Raw genomic sequence first — 26,312 nt, 5'->3', positions numbered from 1 at the left:
TTATTACAAGATTTACAAAAGCTAGGCTTTATTACTATTCTCATACTCCGTGACAAGCTCACGAGCATGGGTAAGATTACTAAGAGGTTCCCAAGTTAATTCACAAGTCGGGTAACCTTTCCACTTAACTAGGTATTCCTTCGCATGAGCCCGTCTCCGAAACCGAGAATCCAAGATAGATTTAGCTTCATACTCAGGTTCACCATCCACGATTACTGGCGGAGGACGCATATCCGTAGAGCGTTCCAAAGCAGCATGATATGGTGCCAGTAAACTGACATGAAACACATCATGTAACTGAGATAACTCATCTGGAAGATCCAACTTATAGGATACATCACCAACGCATTTTAACACCCGATAAGTTCCAATATATCTCGGCAAGAGCTTCCGAGACAGAGAACCCTTAATGTTCAAGTTTCGGGAAGATAGCCACACCTGATCTCCCACTTGATAGGATACATCCCAACGATGCTGATCCTTATCACATCGATACCTATCCTGAGCTTTGCCCATCGCCTCAGTAGCTCTAGACCAACCTTGGCGTAGCTGCTCCGCGTAAGTTTCAACGGCTGGGACCAACACTTCAGTCATTGGTTTTGGTACAACGATCTGTTGAGGAACCCCACGAGCATTTCCTTGCAGGATCTCCCATGGAGAACAGCCGATAGCGCTGTGAAATGTGTTGTTATAACATATTTCTGCTGTATCCAAATGCTCAACCCAGTCGCGTTGGTCCGCTGCGACATAGTACCACAGATAATCCTCAACTTGAGCATTCACGCGTTCGGTCTGCCCATCAGTCTGAGGATGATAAGCCGTACTAAACTTTAACTTGGTACCGAACAACTGGAATAGTGTGCCTCAAAACTTCCCCGTAAACCTCGAATCCCTATCCGAGATCATCTCTTCAGGAAGACCACGAACCCGCACTACTTCATGGAAAAAGAGCTTTGCTCCTTGTTTCGCATTCACTGTTCCCACAGTTGGAATGAAGTGTGCAATCTTCGACAACCGATCCACAACCACCATCAAAGTATCATAACACTTAGATTTCGGCAAGCAAGTGACGAAATCAAGTGTCACACTCTGAAATGGCCATGCCGGTGCTGGAATGCACTGCAAATTTCCAGCCTGCTTCTTAGTTCTGCGCTTACATTGCTGGCATACAGGACAGGAACGGACATAGTCCGCTACATCATCTTCCATACTAGACCAGAAAAATCCCTTTTTCAATGAAGCCAGAGTCTTTCGTTGTCCACCATGTCCCGCTGCTGGAACATCATGATGTTCCCGCAAAAATAATTGCTGCAGATCCTTAGAGGGAAGATACAATCTTTCTTGCTTATAGAATATAAGCCTATCCCGAACTGAAAAGTGAAACTTTACATTAGTGCGACTAGCAACTTTCGCTGCTTCGCTACCAGGGCTCTGCTTCGACAACTCCGCACGGCGTAAGATTGTCTTTGCCAATGGATCTCTTCCATACGAAGCCCGAACGTCCTCCAACCAGTCCGAACTGATTGCCGATATTGCCCGGAATTGAGCTTGACGACTCAACGCATCCGGAACAATATTGTCTTTACCAGGTTTATATATGATTTCAATATCATATCTAGCAAGCTTCTCTTGCCAATGAGCCTGCTTCGGCGTAAGCTTAGGTTGCATAGCAAAGTAGCTTAGTGTGTTACTATCTGTATAAACCTTGGTATGTCCACCCAAGTAGTGTCTCCAGTGTTCCAGGGCCAACACTATAGCAAACATCTCTTTCTCATGCGTTGGCCATCTTTGTTGGGTCTCATCCAATTTCTTGGAATAGAACGCAATGGGACAACCATGTCGCCTTAGCGTAACACCAACCGCTTTGTCACAATCTTGCTGCAACATGGCACCAATAGCATAGCCAGATGCATCACAATGCACTTCGAAGGGTTTATCAAGATCTGGGATCCTGAGAACAGGAACCGTAGTCAAGATCTCCTTCAACCGTGCAAAAGCACGCTGGCAAGCTGGTGTCCAATGAAACGGAATACTTCTCTTCATCAACTCAGTCAACGGAAGAGCAATTCTTGAAAAATTGCGGACAAACTTGCGATAGTATCCCGCCAAACTGAGAAAGGAACGAACATCTGATACAGTGGTCGGGACTTCCCAGGACTTCACCGCTTCCACCTTCTTTGGATCGACCTCAATCACGCCACCACCAACTATATGTCCGAGAAAGTTTACGCGCAATTGACCAAAAGCGCATTTACTTTCCTTAGCATACAGTTTGTGTTTGCGCAACTTCTGAAACACCAGCTCTAAGTGTTTCAAATGATCCTCCAACGTTTCACTAAAGACTAGAACATCGTCGATATACAGGACAACAAATGCATCCAAGTAATCTCCGAATATTCTATCCATCATAGTGCTGAATGTTGCCGGAGCATTGCATAACCCGAATGGCATGACAAGGAACTCATAAGATCCGTACCGAGTCTTAAAGGCTGTCTTCTCCACATCCTGATCTGCCACCCGTATCTGATGATACCCGGACCGCAAATCAAGTTGTGTAAAATACTTAGCCTTTAAGAGTTGGTCAAACAAGTCATCAATGCGAGGCAAAGGATAACTGTTTTTAACTGTGATCTTGTTGAGTGCCCGATAGTCAATACACATCCTTATGGTTCCATCTTTTTTCATAACGAAAAGGATTCGTGCTCCATAAGGTGACTTGCTTGGTCGGATATGACCTTTTTCAAGAAGCTCCGTGAGTTGCTTCTTGAGTTCAGCCATCTTCTTGATGTTCAACCGATATGGAGCTTTCGTAGGTGGTTTAGAACCCGGAATAACCTCAATCCGATGATCAACCTCACGGCTAGGTGGTAGCCCTGGCGGCAAATCCTTCGGGAAGATATCCTGATTCCTCACCAACAACTCCACTATCTTCTTTGGTACAGGATCTACCCCGTCGCCGATTCGAACTGAGTCTCCAATACCCTTAGCTTCCATCACTTGAACCCAAAAGGTCTGACATCCCCTCTTAGCTGCTTTTTGAGAGGCCCTCGCAGTCAGGAACTTTGCATCCCAACCTTTTGAGGAACGCTTTTGCAACCGAAAGGATACATCAGGATGTCCTTCTGACTTCAACGTGATATGACTTTGTCCAGCACCATAAATCCCTTTTATATACTTGTTGAAGAAATCCATACCAAACACCATCTGAAAATCTGGTATCTTCAACACTACCAAGTCCACTCTTTCTTTCCACTTGGATATCTTTATTGGAACATCACTAACAAACTTTCTGGCTACTTGCCCACCTTCCGCAAACCGGAAGTGCATAGGTGACATTTGCTCAGCATTCAATCCTAACAACTTAACTAAGTCTTCGGATATCACGCTGTGCGTAGCTCCCGTGTCAATAATCACTCGGATTCGGTGTCCACGGACAAAGCCTACCAGATACATCAACGGATCAGTGTTTGCATTGACTGCAAGAAAAGCTTGACGAAAGCAACGAAAGTTACTCACCTCTTCTTCCTCATAGTCTACATTGACCAACTCGTCAACCCCTTCAGCTTCACCACCACCGTCTTCCCTCATGACATTAACCCGAGACCTTGTCTTATGCTTGTTGGGACATTCCGAGGACCTATGTCCCGACTCTCCACAATGGAAGCAATGACCCACACTACCCGTTCCGCTAGGAGCAGGTTTTGCAGGTTGCTGCTGCTTGTACCCACCAGGAGGAAGAACAGAGGGCCTAGGACCAGAAGAAGCTGCTGGTGGTCTCCAACCACCACCACCTTTGTTAACTGTTGCTTGTGAGCCTCCAGGGCGGAACCTGCCTTCCACTCTCTGTTTCCGGTCACCTTGTTTATTCCCAGAATTTTTATTCTTGTCCGAGTTACCAGCATACGATTTTTGATATTGTTCTATGAGCGAGTGACTAAAGGCAACTTGCTGCGCTGCCTCTTTACACTCCAGGTACGTCTTCGGCTTAAACTTCAAAATCTCATTTCTAGAAAGTGAACTTAAACCCTCCAGGAAATAACTCCGAGCATCTTCGTCACTCATATTTGCAATCCTAATGCTCTTCTGAGCAAACGCATTAACATAATGCATAAGGTCCCCTCGCTGCTTTAACCGCCGCAGCTCTGCGCAAAGTCTCAGACCAAGATCATCCGGCAAGTATTCCTTACGGATACGAGACCGCATCTTGGTCAAACTTCTAGTCTGCCCTTTTTCAGCACACACCTGGCGCCACCAAGTTTTGGCATGATCGGTGAGAAAGGATTGTGCGCACGCAACTTTCGTACGATCATCTATGTCTGCTGTTATGAAATAGTTTTCCATATCGTAGACCCAGTTTTCCAAAACTTGATAGTCCCGCATGCCTCTGAAATTGGGTGGTTTTGGAGGCTTGAACTTTGAAACTCGTGCAACCGGGGGCGGCTGCAGAACTTCATCGTCCTCAGAACTAGAGGAGGAGTCTGGTTGCTTAGGCTTGGCTGGTTTAGCTGCTTCAGCTTCTTTCTTCCTCTTCTTGTTCTCCTTCTTCAATTTGTGAATTTCCTTTCGCTAATTCTCGATCTCGACTTCATGAGCCGTGCGCTGCAGTGCTGCAGCATTTGGCTCATCCTCTTCCGACTCAACCTCAACCCCTTCCGCAGCATCTCTAGCAGGAGTTTCCTCCTCTCGATTCGCCCGTCTAGAGGTTTTAGTGTCATCAGCACGGTTCCTCTTCGCCATCCTGCTAGCTGCATGCATGCCTCTATCAGTAACTGAACATGCGTACAACGTTCTTACCGAATGGTGCTATCCAACTAATCCTACACAGGTCGCTTTGGATCTACTAGAAAAGTCTCTGCGTATGCAACTTGAGTCAGAAAATCCGACAAAAGTTGGATAGAAATCGCTAAGACAATTTCTCTAATACTAAATGTAGCGCACCTGAATTTGGAGCCGAACTCCAAGCCCGTTGCGCTACGAAACGAGGGTCCGGTACAATCCCACGAGCACCAGCTCCCCGTATCTAGCACCTGCACACAAAATGGTGTCAAACGGAGTCTGGCACAATTTTGGCATACCGGTGGCCTAACGCGAGGAGGAGGGTACTCCACCGACTAAAGCAGCGTGGAGCTTGGGCTTAGACCCAAGCCGGACGCAGAACAAGGAGCAACACAGCCCAGCGGGAGCCAAACTAATGTCTCAGGTGGTTGGACATGCATTCCAACCACTATCCCTACTATACATTTGGAACCCCCCACAGCCCCCCCCCCCTCCCCCCCCCTTGAGGGACACATGCTTTGGGCTTTCACCCCAAACCTCCCTTAGTACCAGGAGTTAATCTCTGGGACAAGTCCGAAACTTACTAAATATGGAATGGCCTTAGATTGTGAATTTGGACACGAGATGAACACCATTGTGTTCAGGCCGATCTCTACATTCTGTAGATATGCCAAATGAGCGAATCTAGACACTTTCCATAATTAGCATATGGGACCGAAATGAGACCAACACTAAGGGCATGATAGCGAGGGTGTTTGGCAGACACGGTAAGCTATCATCCAGCGATATTGAGGGACTAGCTCAATACGCGAGGGTTCTTGCCAAGCCAGTGCAAGACAGAGCAAAAGAGAACTAAGAGCCAGGCCGAGAATGCTCAGCTAGAAACACATAGGAGTTCCTACCTTATGTTCATCTGGCTAAGTACAGATGCTAAGCCCAGTAAGCTAACACTTGGACAAGAGGGGCTATTGAAGGGAACCAGCAGTACCGACCTCCTGCTGTCGTGGCAGTAAGGAAAGAGTGCCCGTAAGGACTGGCCGACAAGTATCTTTCGATACCCGAAGTCACATTCACGACAGTTGGTCATGGGATCGAAAACATGGAGCATTTAGACCAAGTGCAAAAGCTTAAGTGGCATGGATGCCATTCTTGGGGCTAGCAAGCCCCAAGTTCTAAATTAGACTTATGGAGGTTATGAATGAGACTCCTCTTGGAGGTGTGGTTAAGTGACTAAAGGAGAATGGAGATCGGCCTCCAGTTTCTCAACTCTTGCAAGTCCCCCCTCTTTGGGATAAGTGCAATCTAGCCCTCGAGAATCTCATGAGGCAACCATCACGTTGAGCATCCCACCACGCTTGTAGCAGCAATGGCCTATAGTCTCCCAATGCTCTTCAAAGAAAATGGGCAAGAGGCCATCAATACCTAGCTGTTTGTTGTTGTTGAGCTTCTTGAGTGCTTCCCAAAGCTCCTCCAGTGTGAAGTCTATCCTCAGTGAGTCATACCACTCATGGGCGACACGCCGGGGAAGGGATGCAAGCACTTCCATTGCCACATTTTCCCTTTCTAGAGTCCACTACTAGGCCGTGTATAACACTTGGTAGAACTCCTAGGCGAGCTGTTGCATCCCTTGTTGGTCCTCAACAACCCTCCCATTGCTGTGCTTTAGTCCCAGGATGGGAGGAGAGTCAGTCACTGGCCTAATTCCCCTAAAGAAAGCCTTGTTGAGAAGGCATTTGTTTAGGACCCATCCATCTTCCATAGCCTAGACGCCCTTGCTCCACGCTGCATACTCCAGATCATGTAGCTTGGCTTCCTATTCATCCAGTACTACTTGCCACTTGTTCTCATTTTGTGTGTTCAGCAACATCTTGTGCACTACTGCCACCTTCTGCCTAGCCAGTCTCACATCCTTCATCACTGCTCCTTTGAGATCCTTCTAGCATGCTCGGAGCTTCTAGGAGCAAGACAGGAGCATTGGGATCAGTCCCATCTTGTCCTGTGTGAGGCTGTCATATATTAGCCCGATTGCCACTGAGTTTCACAGTGTTGCTCTTGTGATTGATCACTAGACTGCTTGATCCTTTGAAGCTTGATCACACAGCGGAGGGGGTCATGATTTGAGGAGGTGAAACTAAGCCATATCTTAAGGCTTCCACCATCTTGTCGTATGTGAGTTGAGGCATAAATTTGGCTTAGTCTCGACTGTGAGGTCACTATCTACCACCTCATAAAGGGATGAGCATGAGGTATGAACCCTGCTGCATGTTGGAGGTCCATGATCTCTAGAACATCCACGAGCTGACTCCACTACTCCCACTCACGTGGCTGAATTGTTTCCTGCATTCCCCTATGATCGTATATGTCCTCAACCATGTTGAAGTCTCCTAGGACCAGCCATTCATCTGCTTGCCCTTGGGTAGATTGCAGCATGCTTAGCCAGAATTCTACATGTCTCCCTTTTGTCATTGGTGCATAGACATTAATTATCCCTACCAGTCCAAAATGGAGATGAAGGATGAGTAGTTGAACCTTTCCCGGAACCAGGACAATGTGGTTTCATACCTGAGTAGACCATTTGGTTGAGACTATCACTGCTATGCCACCTCCTGATTTGGCCACCGCTTGCATGGCTGGGTTCCACTAGAGCCGTCCCCTCATACCAAAGTTGTAGTCTAGGGCCTCAGTCATTTTGTCCTCTTGTAGACACAAGATGTCAATGCCTCCTTCTAAGCTAATCTCGTAGATGTGAGACTTGAGTTGTGCCCTTTTGTTGAGTTGATTGATGGTCTAGTTGAGTTCTCAATAGTTCCAAGTGACAATCGTGAGTGTTTTCATGAAGCCATGTACTTCCAAAAAAGTGAGGTATTGCGGGGTCTCACCCTCCATTCTGTGGAGATGGTCCACACTACAGTCATCTTCCCCCTTTACTTTGTCCAAAAGAAGCCTTGGATAGTGTATTTTGCAAAGCCTGTCCACTCAATGATGGCACTCTTCATGTGTGTCTGGTAGTCATCAATGGTGACAACCTATAGGAAGGTTGTGCTCCTGCAGCACATCAATCAGTTTCCCGCCTCTATAGGACTTCTTTCCCACTTAGGCAGAATCCACTTGACTGCCATTCCTACTGTCCGAGGGAGGATTGGCTGGAAGCCATCCCCTTCAACGTCCATGATAGATCCCTCAAATAGTTTAGGCTGCGAGGAAGAGCCCAAGAGTGGTGGGGCAACCAAGAAGTGAATGTGGGGAGCTTGGTCTGGAAGGCAAACCTTTAGCCTTCTTGGGGATCAAAAATATCAACTCTTCTTTTCCCTCCCTCTTTCTCTCTTATTCTCTTTTCCTCTTTATTTCTTTTATAGCATAGGTATTTTAGCATATTTTTCTACAAGTTTTCATTGGAAACTATGGTGGGATATGAGGCATTGCAAGATGAAATGGATTTCTGGTGAAAATTTTCAAGAAAAGTAGAAAAAAAGGAAAGCAAGAAAATGAAGAAATCTTAAATATCACAAAAAATTTCAACAAAAAAAGAACAACACAATTTGATTATAGATGGCAAGGCTTTGCTCCACAACTCTTCTCTAAATTTAAAGCAGTTACAATTGATTTAGCAAGAGGTAGATGAAGAGTCAAGGTTTTGACAGTCAAGAGAATTTTTTGATACTCAAGAAAAGTTCTTAACACTCAAGACTAAATGAACTCAAGAAAGATTTTTCGACACTGAAGAAAGATTTTAACAAATATAGAAAACTATTAAAAAAACACAATTATAAAGATATGAAAGTTGTCTCTTTTATGGCTTTCAAAACTGTATCAAACCCTATACCAAATGCTACCTAAAGAGATGGTGTGATTACTACATCACAAAAACATTGTTTTAAAGATTAAAGACAAAGAAAATGCTAATAAACAAGTCAACAAAAAGAATAGCCAAGAAAAATGGGAGTATACATAAGAAAGACCATATTTGGTTTCACCATTTCACAAAAGTCCAAAGCCTAACTTGGATTTATTAAGGTTATATTTTCTTTAACACTTTCATTAATTTCTTGAGAACACATAAACAAGAAGTTTTATACCAATTATATTAGTCTTTCATAATAAGCTTTTATGAATGCTAGTTGCAATTGGGATCAAAATCATTAGACTATAAATCCACTAACTTATTGCTAAACAAAGAAATCTTAAGACTCAAGAAAATGGAACAATGCTACTTTGACTATTATAAAGACCAATTAACTACACACTTCCAACAACACTTAGATGTATGTAATTAATTTTTCCATTCTACTTTAGCCACTTAATCACACCTTTGACCACTTAGAAGAGTCTCACTCATGAACTCCAAAGTCTTATTTTTGACTTGAGAAAATGTTAGCCCCATGAATGGCATCTATATTATTCAACCTTTGCACTTGGTCCAAGTGCTCCACGTGTCTGATCCCATGCTTGACACTCAAAGGTACGACTAATATATCAACCCATTACATTAAGGCCATGCCTATTCACCTTTAGCACATTGCTAGTCCAAGACCATCTACATCACAATCCCATCTCTCAAAAACTGAGCCATCCATCGATGAATGGCCATCCCTTGACCACATCTTAGCATCCTTAGGATGGGGAACACCTTTAGACACCCTTAGACATGGGGAACACCTTTCCCCAATATCCCTTTTTTCCGTTCCCACCAAGTCCTTCTCCATCCAGGGCCGTGCTTGCTAACACTACCATTAGGTCAAGGCCCAAAGGCTCAACCACTAAGTCCCACTAACCTCTAGGACTTCCTCACTATATGATTATATTGGTCACTACACCAGAGGACTACTCTTCCTTTCCACAATTCGGGACTTTGAGATGACATTTTGAAACACCATAGCCCTACACAAGCCTCATTAGTACTCTCCCCACCTTCTGCCCTTCAGTGTTTTAAACATGTGGCTAGAATGAGGTTCTAATGAGCCATGTCAGATATCTAAGTAGGTAGTGCCACCCATACTTGGATTGGGAGCATTGACCATTCAATCTCTCGGGGGAGATAGAGTTGGCACTTAAACACTTCACCAAGCTACCATGTTTGTCTGTTTGTATTCACTCTAGCCTTGGACTCTTTAGTCATTATATCATCACCCAACACATGGGTATAATCTTTCTTTGGTTACATTAGCCTTTCTTAGCCAAATTGGCTCTACTGGAGTCCTCCCCCAATTATACTTTTAGAGCTCAACAAAGCCCCCTAGGGTCTAGGAGACGATCACTTTAGGCTTTCAACCTTAGACTTGGACACGGACTCAAACTCGGTCTCAGACTTGGAGTCAGACTCGGTCAGACTCGAACCCAGACTCAGACTCAGTCTTAGACTTGGTCTCGCTCTCAGTCTCAGTCTCTTTCTCAGCCTCAACCTCGGACTCCATCTCGAGTCCATCTGGGACTCATCTTGGGTCCCTCTCGGACTCCATCTCAAGTCCATATCTAGCTCCATCTTGGACACCATCTTAGGTCCATATCGGACTCCATATCAAACTCGTTTTTGGACTGTTTCTCAAACTCTTTTTCAGACTCATTCCTGACACTTCTATGTGTCATGACTCTTGTCATGTGTCAGTCCTTTTTGTGTCCCTTTTTAGAGACTTATTCACTGATTGTTTAGTGCTCATCCCTCAACCACTTCATTTGGAATTCCACTCCCACTCTCAACTTTTTAAGTCGGAGCTTTTAGTCTAAATGTGTTACTCTCATTTGGCTTCCGTTTCAGCCACTACCATATGGCACCCTTTTGGCTTCACTTTTTGGGGCTTTGGGATTTGTGTCTCATAACTCCACCACTCATAGACGAATTTCGATGTCCTCATCAAATGATAAACCATTTTATAAAGTAACACTAGCATGTATTACCCTTAGAGAGGAGTCAGAGTTGGACAGGATTCAGGTGACCTAGGCAGTGTTGTAAGTCGAAGGACTAATTTCCCCCTTACCACTCGCGAGTTTCATCAGCCATCCCTTCACTTCCTTGATCTAGAGCTCCAGCTTCCCTCTTGCCACTTCAAGGCAGCGTCGTAGCACATTAGTTCCATTGTTTCTCGTGGAAACCAGATCTCCAGCCTACAAGAGTGCCGCCCCAGCACTCTAAACCGTCCTACTGTATAATCCTATATGTGACACCTTATTGGAAAGTGAATCTCTCATGAGTGATTGGTAAGAGGCCGGTGCCAGTCCATATGACTCCATTAGTATTATTTCAAAAGCAAGAGTAAAAACTACAAGGCCATTTTGCAACTTAATATTCATTCATCACAACAAAACGTTTTCCAAAACCATTATTAACCCCTTTGCGTTAAAATTTGCCACATGGCATTTTGGATGGTGTAGATTAAAGACTCAATCATTGAAGGCTCACCATGCCTTATCCATCCTCTAAGTAGCATCGTTTCTCCAACTTAGAGACTCATTACACCACTTATGATGGTTCTTCTCGTTTTGTTCGTTTAGTTTATACTAAATGTGTTAGAGACATTGTCTTGATTTCAATTTGACTACTTATTTAGGAGTAGCCTTGGCCTCTACCAACATAACTATTGCCCTTTGAAACTTTAATATTGACATCTCTAGTCAATTTCCTAAGTGTGTATGATATCTTGCATTGCACCAGTTATGCAAATCCCACTTCCCTATATTAAAAGGTTCTTTATTGTAGGGCACTATAATCCTCTTTTTTATTTCATACCACCTTTGGCACTAAGCTCTATTTATCCATAATTCGTGCTAGGGTTATCTATGGCCCTATCATTTGACTATTTTACTACTCCATTTATTTTGGAGCTTTTACCTTTACCAAATTAGCGCATTTGGGAATCCATCCTTGGAAATATATTTCCTTTCGCACAATCCATTAACATTCACTATGTGGGTGTTCCTCGTTTAATTTATCACTAGTAGGGAATCCAACTCCGCTGGGATAAATAGGACATCTGTTACATTGGTGACATGAATCTTAAAGAATTTCTTTGTACACAATGTTTTTCATATAGACATTATGGTTCTGGAGCACACCTTGTCCTTCACATTATTCAATAAACATTGTAATTTGTTTCTTTGATGTTCCCCTTGAAAGTGCAACATAAAGTTGACCGTGGCCAAAAACTGGTCTTGGCAAGTAGATACCCACATTCTGTAATGTTTGTCCATAAGATTTGCAAATTGTTATGGAGAACACAATCCTTACTGGGAATTGTCATCATTTGAGGATAAATGGCATGTCTCTGTCAGTTGGTTTTAAAGAGATTCTTGGTAGGAGGACTTTTTTTCCTTACATACCATTATGTAGAATCTCAGCTTCTATAACATTTGGTAGTGCCTTGGTTATAATTGGTTTAGTGCCATTACAAAGGCCATTTTAGTGTCAATGTTGCATAACAACATTACGATACATCCAATTTCTATCTGTAGCTTGTGTGGAGGCATTCCAGATGGTGTTACTGAGTTTAAGAATTCTACAAGATAGTCCAACATCTCTTCTTCCAAATCTGTTTCTACAATATCAATGCTTCTGTATGTTATTGTTCTGCCAGTCATTCTCGAAAGAACTTAGTTGTTCATTTGTAGAGAGATATCATTTAAAGTCGTGAGAATAGCTATCTGTGATAGGTTTGGGTCATTTGGTTGTATATGCTTTCCAAACACATTAGCTATCATTTGTTCTCTGGATGTCGATGTTAGAGGTAATTTTATAACTTCCTGGTTGAATCCTTGGAGGCTAGGTAGGTTACAATTTCCAAGCTTTACAAGCCATCTAGACCATTCCTTTTCTTCAGAGTTCATCCTCATGTTTGTATGTAATGAGAACTTTACAAGTTTCCACCATATTGATGAGGATTTTCACGCTGTTTTGGACAATTTGTGTGCGACAGGCTCTTTTTAGAACAGGTAATGTCTGTCTGAAATCTCCTCCTGTTACTAATGTGATGCCACCGAATTCGGTATCACAGTTTTTTATGTCATGCAAGACCCTCTCAACAGCTTTAAAAGTGTGAATGGGTACCATGCTTATTTCGTCCCATATGAGCAGGTAAGCTTTTCTTATGACCTCGGCAGGTGCTGAATTCTCTCGTAGGTCTGAGGTACATGTTTCTGTGATTGGTACCGGAAGCTTAAATGTTGAATAAGCTGTTCAGCCTCCTATAAGAAGAGTACTCGCTATTCCTGTCCATGTGACTGCTAAGACTTTCATGCCATAAGCAGTGACATATTTTATCAGTGTGTTAAAAAGGTATGATTTCCCTGTGCTTCCCACACCATCAACAAAGAATAATCTGCTTGTTTCTTTTTTGTTTTTTATTGCATTTAAAAAGTTGTTAAATATGTGAAGCTGTTCCATGTTCAATCTGGTTTTTAGTAATTCAGCTTCGTCAGGTGTGCATGGCACACAACTTGTTTCAGTTGTTGTTTCATTATCTCCTATAAACTCTGGATCTGGTAACTTGTAGTCAGACAGTTTCTTGCCATGTTCCTAGAGTAATATTCACATTTCATGCAATCCATGTTGCATTGCTGCTTCATAGTTGTTGTGATTTCAGACCAAGTCTTCACACAAGCCTTCCTTGAATTTATCCCATAGTTTTTTGGGATCAATGAGCTCACAAAACAAACACATGACACTGAATAGATACCTTACTTTTGCAGGCATCTGAAATGTCAACGACTCTTCTAAACATTTCTCCCACTCATAATCATCCTGTAGAAGTCCCATTTCTTGTGTGGTAGAACAGTATGTGTCATATCCAACACCGTTTAATACCTTTAAATCACTAAAACTTGTAGCACCTTTTTTTGTAGAGCAGGAGCATACATAGGTAGAAACGTTCAGAGTCATGTGGTGATACAGTGTACATTCTACTGACCACCTTGGCATGGTGTCCACTTTCTGTTTCTTGAATTCCATGTATACCACTCAGGAATCTCGTGGTACAAGAGTGTCCTTGCAAATTCATCAATCTTGTTTAGTTCAAACCATTCTGTCAATTTGGTTTTACAGCCTCTTTGTGATGCAATCTCTTCCTCACCATCATTGAAATAAATATTTTGAAGGTTTTTCAGATGGATGTCCAGTCTCCCAATAAAATGTGATCTCCCATGTAAGTCATATCCATAGATCCTCCATATTCCTTCTGATGTGGAGACATAGCGGTAGTTTCTAAAAGCCTCTATTTCATCCCAGTCTTGTACTTGTTCAGGTGTTGAGTTCTCATCCCTTTGAAGATACCTCTGACAATCATGTCCCTTGTATATGTATTTGAATATATACTTGACACTTTTTACAGTGGAACACACCTTGACATTTATGTGTGCTCTGTATTTACTCACTCCTTGAGAGGAATAATGAATCTTAGTTCCACAATTTGCATAGATTATCCAGTTTAGACTACCAAGAATCAAGAACAGATTTTCTCTTGCACAAGAGTGATTTTAGCATATCATTTATGGATAAGGGAAATAGCCATATATGTTCCACTAGCAAGGAATCCAGCTCCGCTGGCTTGGACCAAAATAAGGCTTTGAAAACAATTTACTGGGATAGAAAAGTTATAGTTAATAGTGCAACATAGAATAAATTAGTGTATATTGTATGCTTCTAAGATTTATCATGAGCATCTATAAAATCTATAAGAGTAATAATAATCACAAAGCCTTTTATAAGAGAATTCAAGTTTATAGATAATTAATTTTATTTTAATTTGTAATTATTTAAAAATAAATGAAAAAATATTAGCAGGGATTCTAGCAGAAAATAAAATCAAGGATCCCAGCTCTGATGGGAAGTAGATATAAAATTATGTAAGTGTAAATTAGTTTTCTGATATAAAAATATCCTTTAATGATTCTGTAAATTAATATTTGTTCATTTTTGAGGTTCTAATCATATTTCCTGAACTTGTGTTACTTAAGTGGTTAATAGATTTAACGTTTTCAGATTGTCATAGCTTACCCAGACAAGTTTTGATTGAAACCAAGCAGGCATTGCATGAAGCCTTGGAGTTCATATTAGTAACGAGTATAGAATTCATAACTTCACTACTGGATGATGAAAACAAACAACTAATTCTTTAGGATTCATGTCACCTATATAACAGATGTTCTATCTATTCCAGCGGAGCTGGATTCCTTGCTAGCCATATTAGTAAAGGCCGGTTTAGTAAAGGGCCGATAAAACGTGTTTGGTTGTAAAACTCAGTTCTCTTGAGATTCTTACAACTTGCTTCTGAAAGTCATTATGTTTTGCCTTTGTGCTTCGCAAATCTTCCTCAACAAATCAGAATAATTTTAAAAATCATTTTTAATCTTCAAGATTAGCATTTTCCACAACATCCATGTTAAATATAATATAAATCCCAGCTGAAATTATGTTTCTCTTTTCTAATTTACCTTGAAAATAGATTTTATATTTTATCTAGATAATGGTATTCTATAGTATTAATAAAGTGAAAAATTTCTTAGAGCTAGAAGAAACCAGTAGTTCTTGCAATATAGAATTTCTTTTTAATTATTCATGGATAGTAGTATATTACATTAAATTTTATAATTTTTAGTATTATGTTCTTTAATATCTAGGTTTCAAAAATATAATTTCTAATACAAGAGAATCATGAAGTAGAGTTGATAAAATGTGAAAAACACACTTTACTCATAAATTAATCAGTAACAAAAAAGGATCTCATGAATTTCGATTTATAATTCATATATATATATATATATATATATATATATATATATATATATATATATATATAGATATATATATATATTATTCTGGGATTAGACACCATGATCAATGCCTTTGTTCATTGTATCTCTTTCATTCATCATGACCCCATACCCAAGAATCAGTAGCATGGGTTTAACACCTAATTTGTTTTTTTAATTTCCGGTCACAAGTACATTGACAGCAAGAGAATGGGTAGTTATACCAGTGATCCAACAGAGATCATATTTTTGACACGCTCCAGTGGTTTTATTTTGAACATTTAATTTCCCAAAAATATGTGGTTGAGGATGCCTGAAATTAACAGTGATTTATGCCTGAAAGTAGCAGCAATTTTCTAAGAAAATTTGAGGATTCTAATCAATAAGTATAAGCTGTATGGTAAACTCTAAGTGAATTTGCAAGAAAAAGACATGTAGTATCAAATGAAATGCTCCAAGGTTCCTCTAAGCCGACAGGCTAAATGTATAATTTTCGAGCTGGTTGATAAATTCTATAATCTTTTTGTGTGTGTTATTTGAATACTTACTTATTGTGACTCTTTTGCCATGAAGGGCACATAAATTGATGGCTTCAAAGAGTTGGACAAGGTAGTCCTCAGCAGCCTGTTGCTCTTTGATGGAACACTATGCATGCATGACAGTTGGAACCTGATGATTTTGATCCTTTTATGTCAAACTGGTCTTTTCTTTTCAAATACTAATAACACTTTTTCATAGACTAATATTACTTTTGTTCTATAAAGTCTAATCTACAACAATTCTTTCTTCATACATATGTCAAGCATATCTTCGGCATCATCGAATGGATTGTATTCGAATATTTCTTTAGCAAAGTCCGGACTAAATTGCAGCACAATGCCTTCAAGACGGATTGGCTTCCAGTTTTCCACCCCTCGCTTTGGATGGTACTCATTTTCAAGGTAAATTAGAAAAGAGAAACATAATTTCAGCTGGGATTTATATTATATTTAACATGGATGTTGTGGAAAATGCTAATCTTGAAGATTAAAAATGATTTTTAAAATTATTCTGATTTGTTGAGGAAGATTTGCGAAGCACAAAGGCAAAACATAAAGACTTTCAGAAGCAAGTTGTAAGAATCTCAAGAGAACTGAGTTTTACAACCAAACACGTTTTATCGGCCCTTTACTAAACCGGCCATAGTCTATTGTTTAGCAAGATTGGCCAAAGTTAATGTTATAAGCCTCATTATAATAAGAATCAAGCAGTGTCTACCTACTACCTTCTAAATCTCCTTCAAAATCTTCAAAATCTGTGCATACTTGCACACATCTTGGATAGGAGAAATCCCAACAGATTGCAATGCAGTCCCGGCATGCTGCAAATTTGGAGAGCCAAGTGCTGAATTTCCTACAAAATAAAGAGTAGGATCTTGAAAGGCTTCTTGAATGTTCTTTCCTTGCTGCTCTATGGTTATCTAGCATGTTAGATGAAAGTCTGTAAGAATTCACCAGCAATCGTCCAGTCTTGAGCATGTTGCTACCAACTCTAAAGTCATGTACAGTTGACCAGCTTCTAGCTTTGTATGAGCACTGGGTCGTGGTGCAGGGATTTATCTGGGGAATCAACTCCTTCGATAATGGGGTGTGAACTCGGCAATGTAAACTTGGCTTTCCATTAGCAGTGAAGGTTATATAAAATTTAAAGAAAAAGTACTTATAATGGCAGCCTCCAAAGACACACATAGTTGGCTGAGTTCTTAGAATCTGGTGATGCTTGCAGGCTTCTCTAAACTCAAGATAAGGGAGATCACGATTCATGAGAGAAAACACTAAAAGTGTACCTGATAGTTACTTGCTGTAATCAGCGTGAATCTCATACCTTCTTGGAAACTCTGTAAATCATAGTTTCCAGCAAGCTCCTGATGCATTGTATTGCTGTGCAAACAGGACTTAGTTAAAAAATAAATGAAGACCTTATTTTTAACAACCTTATTGTCTTGTGCCAGAAGTGAGACAAATTAAATGCTAGACTGCAACTCTTCTTGATGATGCTGCTGTTCTCAACATTTGGTCCATGGTCATAAAAGCTATGCATGTCCTCCAAAGACCTGTGATGAGAAACATTTGGGACTTACAAACAGCCTCTACAATGTACTTGGCAAGCCTGCCTTTGAGTATCTTCTTGTCTTTGAGTTTCATCCTGTTGAGGCAGTGACTTCAAAGAAGGATTCGCTCCTTGTGATAAGTCAATAAGTGACAGGGACAAATTAGAATAGTGGAGGCATGAGAATGCATAAGGTATCATATTGTATGAGGTACAATTCAGTAAAGTACTTTTTTCTTTTATAACTACAGAAGTTTTGAAACTCTTACAGAATAGAAGTCTCGTGGTCTTGGATGTGGCAAGTAAGAAACTTTGCTGTTGGGATCCAAGGCAGTCCACCTCAAACCCCAGATAAAGGAATAATGGCACAAATAATAGATCTTTACCTGTAATAACGAAGTAATGGACGACAATGAAGATTTGAAGCTTGGCAAGTTTGTAAGTTCGATTTCCCATCCCAAAGGGTGTGAACGTGAATGGAGATACTCCATATTTCTAGTTAAAAATCCCAGCCAGAGTTACAGAGCATGGGTGAGAATCTCGTACCTCCCAGCTGGATTGAACTTTTCCGGATCAGGGTGGATCCATATGTACTTGTCTTAGCCACGCTTCCAAATCACTTGAACATCACTTGAGAGAAGGAGACTCACTATTAAACTCGAGGTCTAACAAGGCTCTTCTAAAGACCATTGGGGATATTTTTTGCAAGTTGCAGTGTTTCATTGAGAGTAACTGAGAATCAAACGAAACAAATCTCGCCATGTAAGATTGTACTGCCTGAGCAAAACCAGGCTTGTACGAGAAGAGCAGCCCACAGAAAAGCTTCCCATCGATGGACGCTTCTAATATGTATCTGTAGTTGAATATGTCGCTTACTCTAGCCTCGAACATCTTCTCGCCTAGCAGCTGAAGATGAGCTTGAAACTCTGTAGCATGAGTTTGACAGGGAAAAATTGGAGAGGTCCAAGTTTTTCTGCAGATACCTTTGTGAGATGAAACCAAGCTCTTGTCCGCATCCCGTTGCTTGTCTAGCACGAATGGCGTGGCACGATACTCTTGCCACCTTCTCTTAAGTTCCTTACGCATGGATAGCTTTGGTTCTGATGGATCTTTCCCCCTCAGCATCTCTTCACAGAAAAACGGCAACCATATTGTCAAGAATGGCAGCAATGTCATTTAAAGAAGAAGCCAACCTGTGTCAAGGAAATACATGTCATCCAGAGCTTCAAGCTCTTCGTTATATCCCCCATAGAAGAATCATATGCCTCACTCTGCGTCCACGGAATCTCCTGCAAGGGAGAAACGTGGAGAAGGCCCGGGACCAGAGGGATTCGAAGTTGCCCAAACACCAGTTGCTACAAAATACGTAAAAGCCCCATGAGAGACTCACGTACTTTCCATGGCTGATTGTTGTGTGCCTGGCTCTTAGCATCAGCTCCGCACCAGTCGTCTTTACCTCCCGCCATGCCATTGTTTCTGGAAACGCAAATGAATTCGCAAGTTTAAAACCAGCACAATGTATGTACCTGTGTCCAGAATATAAAATCATTTTACACACGTTTGTAAAGCATTTCAAATTTATAATAGGCATCTGGGCTGTAAATCTCGCCTGAAACTTCTGTCCAAGGGATTCTCAAAGGTTGATGTAAACGCAACCTGCGTGTTTCCTGGCTCTCACCATTTTCCAAAGAGGAAGTCATTTCGTTCTGAAACCATGTACTATAAAGATAACCCTAACCAACTTTTATCTTGCAATACTTTACTTTGTCACAAATATCTTAAATCATTTTCCTTTGTTACATTGGGCAATAAGATATTATTCAGCAAGTTGGGTTGTGCTGCAGCACAGATTGCTTGTGTTCTTTAGCCGTGATGTACCTGCAAAGCTCAAGAGCTCACTCATTATCAAAAAGTTATGAAGTCATGCTCTGTCCAAGTTCTCTCACCTTTAAATAACGGTTGAGCAGCATTGTGAACTATGATTAGATCATTCTATGGGCTTTCGTTTGTTTGTGAAGCATTCATCTGTATGCAAACTCGGGATGCAAGCACCTGAAAAGATTGGATTTTCAATTAGTTTCAGATGATGAAAAGCCAAGTTTACATTGCCGAGTTCACACCCCATTATCGAAGGAGTTGATTCCCCAGATAAATCCCTGCACCATGACCTAGTGCTCATACAAAGCTAGAAGCTGGTCAACTGTACATGGCTTTAGAGTTGGTAGCAACATGCTCAAGACTGGACGATTGCTGGTGAATTCTTACAGACTTTCACCTAACATGCTAGATAACCGTAGAGCAGCAAGGAAAGAACATTCAAGAAGCCTTTCAAGATCCTACTCTTTATTTTGTAGGAAATTCAGCACTTGGCTCTCCAAATTTGCAGCATGCCAGGACTGCATTGCAATGTGTTGGGATTTCTCCTATCCAAGATGTGTGCAAGTATGCACATATTTTGAGGAGATTTAGAAGGTAGTAGGTAGACACTGCTTGATTCTTATTATAATGAGGCTTATAACATTAACTTTGGCCAATCTTGCTAAACAATAGACTATGGCCGGTTTAGTAAAAGGCTGATAAAACGTGTATGGTTGTAAAACTCAGTTCTCATGAGATTCTTACAACTTGCTTCTGAAAGTCTTTATGTTTTGCCTTTGTGCTTCGCAAATCTTCCTCAACTTGCTTGAGCTGTATTAATAGGAACGACACATACCTGGTTTCATAGGGTGAGAACAACATAAGGGTCACCAATCATGAAGTCCCTCACTGTAAGGTTACCTCTAGAATTGAAGTATTGAACAGAAGAATCTTCTTGCCTTGAAAGAATGTCGACTCTTGACAAGAGGAAGCCAAATGCATGGCTTTACGAATTTTTGTCTTTCATACTTGCTTCTGAGAAAACATTGATGGTTGAAAAATAAATATAGAAAACAGTTTTGCATCTCCTGAACCTTACAAATTCTAATTGCTCTTGATTGGATGATTCTGGCATGGGTCTTTTGCCAAGATTTAGGAACAAAGGCCTCGTATGCAGCATTTGCAGCTGCATTGCCACCAATAAACAGCATAAGCTCAACCCCTTTGTCTGTCCAGTCGTTGGAATTTATGGACATAAACTGTTGAAAAGGGACATAAAATTGGGAAGAGAGATTATTTACATTTACCTTTGATACAGAAGCTCCCATGCTTCAATGAACAGCATAGCATTTGTCACAGATTATAACTCCATGTTTGTAGAGCTGGAGAAACAACAGAAGATGCAGCAAGATGGAAATGAAAATGACTTACGCCCATTGGGGACCCTGCAACCTGCAACCCTGCACATAACTGGTTGTCTGGTTGCAAGATAAATGTCTGAAATTTAGTCGTGCTTCTCTCCATTTGCTAGGGTATCAAAGATCCACTCCTGAAAAACAAAGATCGGTGGACAGACCTTCTAGCAAAAAAAAGAAGAATAAAAGAAAAAGCATTGCATTGAAAACCTTACCTTTAAACAAAGGAAATTCCGAGTTGATGAGCTTAACCTTTACTCCAATCCTGCCAATACGCTCTGAGACACATAGATACACTGCAAAAAAAGAGCATTCTCAACTCAGAGGGAAAAGAAAGAACTGTCTTTCAGAGATCCAGTAAACTGCTTTCACAGACTTACAAGTGTATTATACAGGTGCTCCGACTGAATGGTAGAATGCTTTTCAAGTCGATCTGGGTGGAAATCTTGAGCGCCTGGCAGCCTTTGGACAGCACACTATTGTGATCAGATGGTCTGTTCACGATTCCACAAGTGCTGTGGAAAGTCAGAGGTCTCTTTGACGGCATATGAGCACAAGGTATATAACGTAAGGACCAATGCAATCATGCAGCGAACCTCATGGTGTGCAGCCGCGCGTAAGGACCAATGCAATCATGCAGCGAACCTGATGGTGTGCAGTAAGCTCTCCTGGAAAAATGCATTGAAAAAAACTGGTTTACCCTAAAAAAAAAAAAGTTTCAACCTCAACTGTTTTTTTGCCATGTGTCTTCATCTCCACCATTAAACTCGAAAAGAATCTCGATTGAATATGTCACCCTTGCTCTTTTAAATATAGAAGGATGATTTCTTATGGAACGAAAAGCGAGGCGGAATAGCCACTGATGCTTGATAATCATATGACCGTCATCATATCATCATAGATGATGGAATGATCTCAAAATGACCCCATAGGCTCCAGCATTCTCCCTAGCTGCAATCTCGGTCTGAGATGCCGATGCTGGACCGCTGAGAAAAGTGGAGGTGAGCTCCTCGACACAAGTAGCATCAGCTCAAACAAGTTGGCACCACGCTGGTACTGGAAATCTTCGGTAAACATTTTGCCTTGGCTCATCTTCTCCTACTTGACTTCAGCACAGGAGACCAGGCAGACTTTGGACCAAGGGCTGAGGATTTGCAATAACTTTCTCAATGTGATGGATAAGAAGGAGATCCTATTTCGTATCAAATTTCATGACTAAAAGAGCGGAAGAATCATCTTGCCTTCACTATAAACGCACAGATGGCTGTACAAATTCTTGCTTCTGAAGAAAAATATCCCGTATATGAAAGAAGCTTGTTCTCTCTTGATTTGATGAATCCGGGCATAGGTCTTTTGCACGTGCAAGGAACAAAGGCCTCATAAGCAGCACTTGCGGCTGTATTTCCAAATTCCACCAATCCAGTCGGTGGAATTTGATGGCAAAATCTGGAAAGAGAGTCATTTCTGTCACCTTCATCCAGAGGCTCCCATGCTTCGATGAACAGCAGAACATCTATCACAGATTATAACACCAGCGTTTGTAGAGCTGGAAAACAACAGAAGTTACAGTTGCAAGAAAGATGTTTGAAATGCTTCTCAGGGTTTAGATGTGGTCGAGCAGTCATTTATCTTCTATATCTTCAGCATCTTTAGTGTTCTGTAGGTTTCTGACTTCATGTGTCTTACTTTGGGAGAGCGGAAGCTTTGGGAATGAAAACTTTTTCTTGTCCATCTTTTCCTTAACGTCAACGTGATTTGGCACTTGGAAAGACTCTACAAACCCCTAACCTCTTTTTCCCATGCTTTCCGTTTCCAAATATTTCTAATGTCCGCTTTTAACTAACTTTTCATGGGAATGAGAACAAAATCGGGATTACTATGTCTCGGGGGGCTGCTTCTAGGCTGCATAATAATGCTCTTTTCAGAGTGGATTCTGGAGTGGAAACACGTGGATTCCTGGACGAGTAAATTCTACTACTTGTATCCTGGGCACCATCCTTTTCTTCATCCACTTGCCGAATCTACCGACGAGTTTGGGTTTCTCGGTGTACCTCGTTGCAAGTAATTGTTCTGCATTAGTTATCAAATGTCCCTAAAAATTGATCATTTGATTCTTGACAGTTCCACCAAACAAGTCGAGTGGGGCGAAGCCCACCTTCTCGCAGGACTCCACGAGTTTCTGTCAACTTATAGCAAAAGACCTATCAAGAGAAATGTGCTTGGAATGAGGCTAGATCACTCATTTGGACTTTGGTTTCTGGCTCGTCAACTTGAACCAGAGATTATTATCGAGAGTGGTGGTCTGAGGGGTCACACAACTTGGGTTTTACGCCAAGCAATGCCTGACGCGAGAATTATTTCAATTAGTCCCGAACACCCTTTGTCACATTTAGAAGATGGCCTTGGAGCATATGTTGACTCCAACTGCGAGTACCTTACTGGAGAGAAATTTGTGGATTTTGGATATGTACGTTGGGATAGACACCTTCAGCAAGATGCTGATAGGAGAAAAATTCTAGTGCTTTTTGATGACCACCAAAATCATCTCAAAAGGTTTTAATCTTTTCCCAGTGCTTTGTAATAGAAACTGATGGATATTTAGTTATTTCTTCAGAGTGAGCCAGGCAAGCCGGGCAGGATTTAAACATTTAGTGTTTAATGACAATTGTGACACTGGACATGGTGATCAATATTCACTCCGACAAGTTTGTGACCAAGTAAGCAATGGTATGTTTGCATAGTTCCTGTTTCGAAATCATTTTCCTTTTACAACCGCTAGGGGGAGGACATACTTGCTCCAGAAACAGTCAGGAAGCTCGAACCAGAAATTTGAGGAAGAAAATGTGGGAAAATGCAGTAAACATATCAGATCTCTGCAGTCGAGGAGGAGCATGGTGGGGAAAGCAAGGTCGTGCTTACGACAACTTTGGGAAAACCAATGCTCCCATCTCTTACGAGCAACATGTGAAGAACTTTCATCTCCTCGAGTCCATACTTGACACGTACTGGGAACTTCCCCCGTTGGCCGCTGCATATTTAACACGTCAAACCACTTTTGATCCCGCAAGAACAAGTTGGCCACTTGTTTTTAACTTGAAAGACACCTCCATCTTCAGTAAAATTGGGTTTGATAAGTGGCTCTTCAACGCGTATGCTTACATGGTATATGCTCGCTTGAAAAATGATATACCTTCCGAATTCCAATTAGAAATTGAGCAGGAATGGGTCGATAACCTTGGAACAGATCCCAAATATTAAATCATGTATTCTTTAAAGATTTTAAATCTCAAAATGACCAGAAGGTGATAAATAATTTTTAAAATTGTTCTTGAGAATACATATATGAGAACGCTGTGTTCTGGGGTTTAAATCTCATGTAGCACGAAACAGTTTAGAAGCAATACGACTTGCAGATGCACAGGTAAAGTTTGCTTTTTGTTAGCTGGTGCTAGGTTATGTTTTACATATGTTTTGCTGCAGTTCAATGGCTGCAGTAAACTTAGCAGCTGCAAATTAAGGTCTAATGCTTCCTTTCAACTAGTGTTCAAGTTGATAGCTTGGGACCAAAATTTGCCAACTAAAGTGTCGCCAATGCCACGTCATTTTTGTCTACCAGTCGACTGGTTGCTAATTTACTGGACTTTAATTGTAATTTACTAATTTGCTGCTAATTTACACTTGTAATTTACTTGTTCAGCACTTTTTCTATGCCTACATCTACTTTTTTACATGGGGGTATCACAAACTTCTAGGGCCTGGATTGCAAACAGATGACGTACCCTAGGCAAACATATCTCCAAAGCGACCATTTTGATACCCTGTGTGTTCCTAAGTTGACAAAGAAAACACTCGGGAACAAACGAGCAAAATTCAAGCCCTTCCAAAGTACAATTTATTGAATTTTGGATGCACCTTATTAGTCTTCACTAACATCCGTCCAAAGTGTCTGAAAGGCCAGCAAAAGTAGAAGCTGCAGCTAAATCTCGGAGAGCCACCACAGCCAACTCCTCTCTTTCTCAAGTTACATTGATACATGTTACGCAGATAAGGTTACCTCAGCCATGCATTCCTGACGAAGCTGAATTACTAAAACCAGACTGAACATGGAACAGCTTTACATTTTTAACAATGTCTTGAATGCAATACAGAACAAAAAAGAAATAAAAAGATTATTCTTTGTTGATGGAGTCAGAGGCACAGGGAAATCATACCCTTTTAACATACTGATAAAATATGCCACTGCCTGTGACATAGAAGTCTTAGTAGTCACATGGACAGAGTACTCTTTTTATAGGAGGTAGAATGGCTTATTCAACATTTAAGCTACTGGTACCAATCACAGAAACATGCACCCCGGACCTGCAAGAAAATTCAGCACCTCCCGAGGTCATAAGGAGAGCTGAACTGCTCATATGGGACAAGATAAGCATGGTACCCATTCATGCTTTTAAAGCTGTCAAGAGGGTCTTGCATGACATAACAAACTGTGATACAGATTTTGGTGGCATCACATTAGTAACAGGAGTAGATTTCAGACTGACATTACCTGTTTTTAAAAAGCCCATCACACAAAAATTGTCCAAAACAGTGTGAAATCCTCACCAATATCTTGTAAAGTTCTCATTAAATATGAGGGTGAACTCTGAGGAAAAGGAATGGTCCAGATGGCTTGGGAGGCTCAAACATGATAACCTACCTAGCCTCTAAGGATTCAACCAGGAAGTTATAAAATTACCTCTAACTTTCACCACTAGAGAACAAATGATAGAAAATGTGTTTGGAAAACACATACAACCTATTGGAGAAAGCTATTGTCATGACTTTAAATGATCTCTCTCTACAAGTAAATGACCAAGTCCTTTTGAGAATGACTGGCAGAACAATAACATACAAAAACATTGACATCATTAGAAACAGATTTGGACGAAGAGATGTTGGATTATGCTATAGAATTCTTAAACTTAGTAACACCATCTGGAATGCCTCCACACAAGATACACAAAAAAATCAGATGTTTTATGCAACATTGACACTAAAAAAGGCCTTTGTAGTGGCACTAAACTAATTATAATGAAGGCACTACCAAATGTTATAGAAGCTGAAATTCTACATAATGGTATGAAAGGAAAAAAAAAAGTCCTACCAAGAATCTCTTTAAAACCAACTGGCAAAGATATGCCATTTATCTTCAAACGACACCAATCCTAATAAGGCTTGTGTTCTCCATAACAATTTGCAAATCTCAGGGACAAACATTACAGAATATGGTTATCTATTTGTCAAGACCAGTTTTTGGCCACGGTTGCACTTTCAAGGAGAATATCAAAGAAACAAATTACAATGTCCACCGAACAATGAGAGGGACAAGGTGTGCTCCAGAACCATAATGTCTATATGGAAAAGCATTGTGTACAAAGAAACTCATGTCACCAATGTGACAAT

General features: G+C 41.0%; 1 protein-coding gene across 1 annotated transcript; it reads left to right on the top strand.

Annotated features, from left to right (window-relative positions):
• The first annotated feature begins 22,748 nt into the window (after window positions 1-22,748).
• LOC9637997 lies at window positions 22,749-24,128 on the top strand. Its single transcript, XM_024667711.1, has 3 exons — window positions 22,749-22,834; window positions 22,992-23,423; window positions 23,672-24,128. The coding sequence occupies exons 1-3, from the start codon at window positions 22,749-22,751 to the stop codon at window positions 24,126-24,128; spliced, it is 975 nt and encodes a 324-aa protein (XP_024523479.1).
• The last annotated feature ends 2,184 nt before the right edge of the window (window positions 24,129-26,312 follow it).

Source organism: Selaginella moellendorffii, unplaced genomic scaffold (genome assembly GCF_000143415.4).
Source record: "Selaginella moellendorffii unplaced genomic scaffold, v1.0 SELMOscaffold_189, whole genome shotgun sequence".
NCBI classification, from domain to species: domain Eukaryota; kingdom Viridiplantae; phylum Streptophyta; class Lycopodiopsida; order Selaginellales; family Selaginellaceae; genus Selaginella; species Selaginella moellendorffii.
The sequence above is the reverse complement of the archived record's forward strand: the minus strand, read 5'-3'. Positions and strand labels throughout refer to the sequence as shown.

Coding starts and splice junctions, on each gene's coding strand:
- LOC9637997 (XM_024667711.1), top strand. CDS start 22,749: ATGTCTCGGGGGGCTGCTTCTAGGCTGCATAATAATGCTCTTTTCAGA. Junction 22,835..22,991: donor ACACGTGGATTCCTGGACGA/GTAAATTCTACT, acceptor GATTCTTGACAG/TTCCACCAAACAAGTCGAGT. Junction 23,424..23,671: donor CACCAAAATCATCTCAAAAG/GTTTTAATCTTT, acceptor TACTTGCTCCAG/AAACAGTCAGGAAGCTCGAA.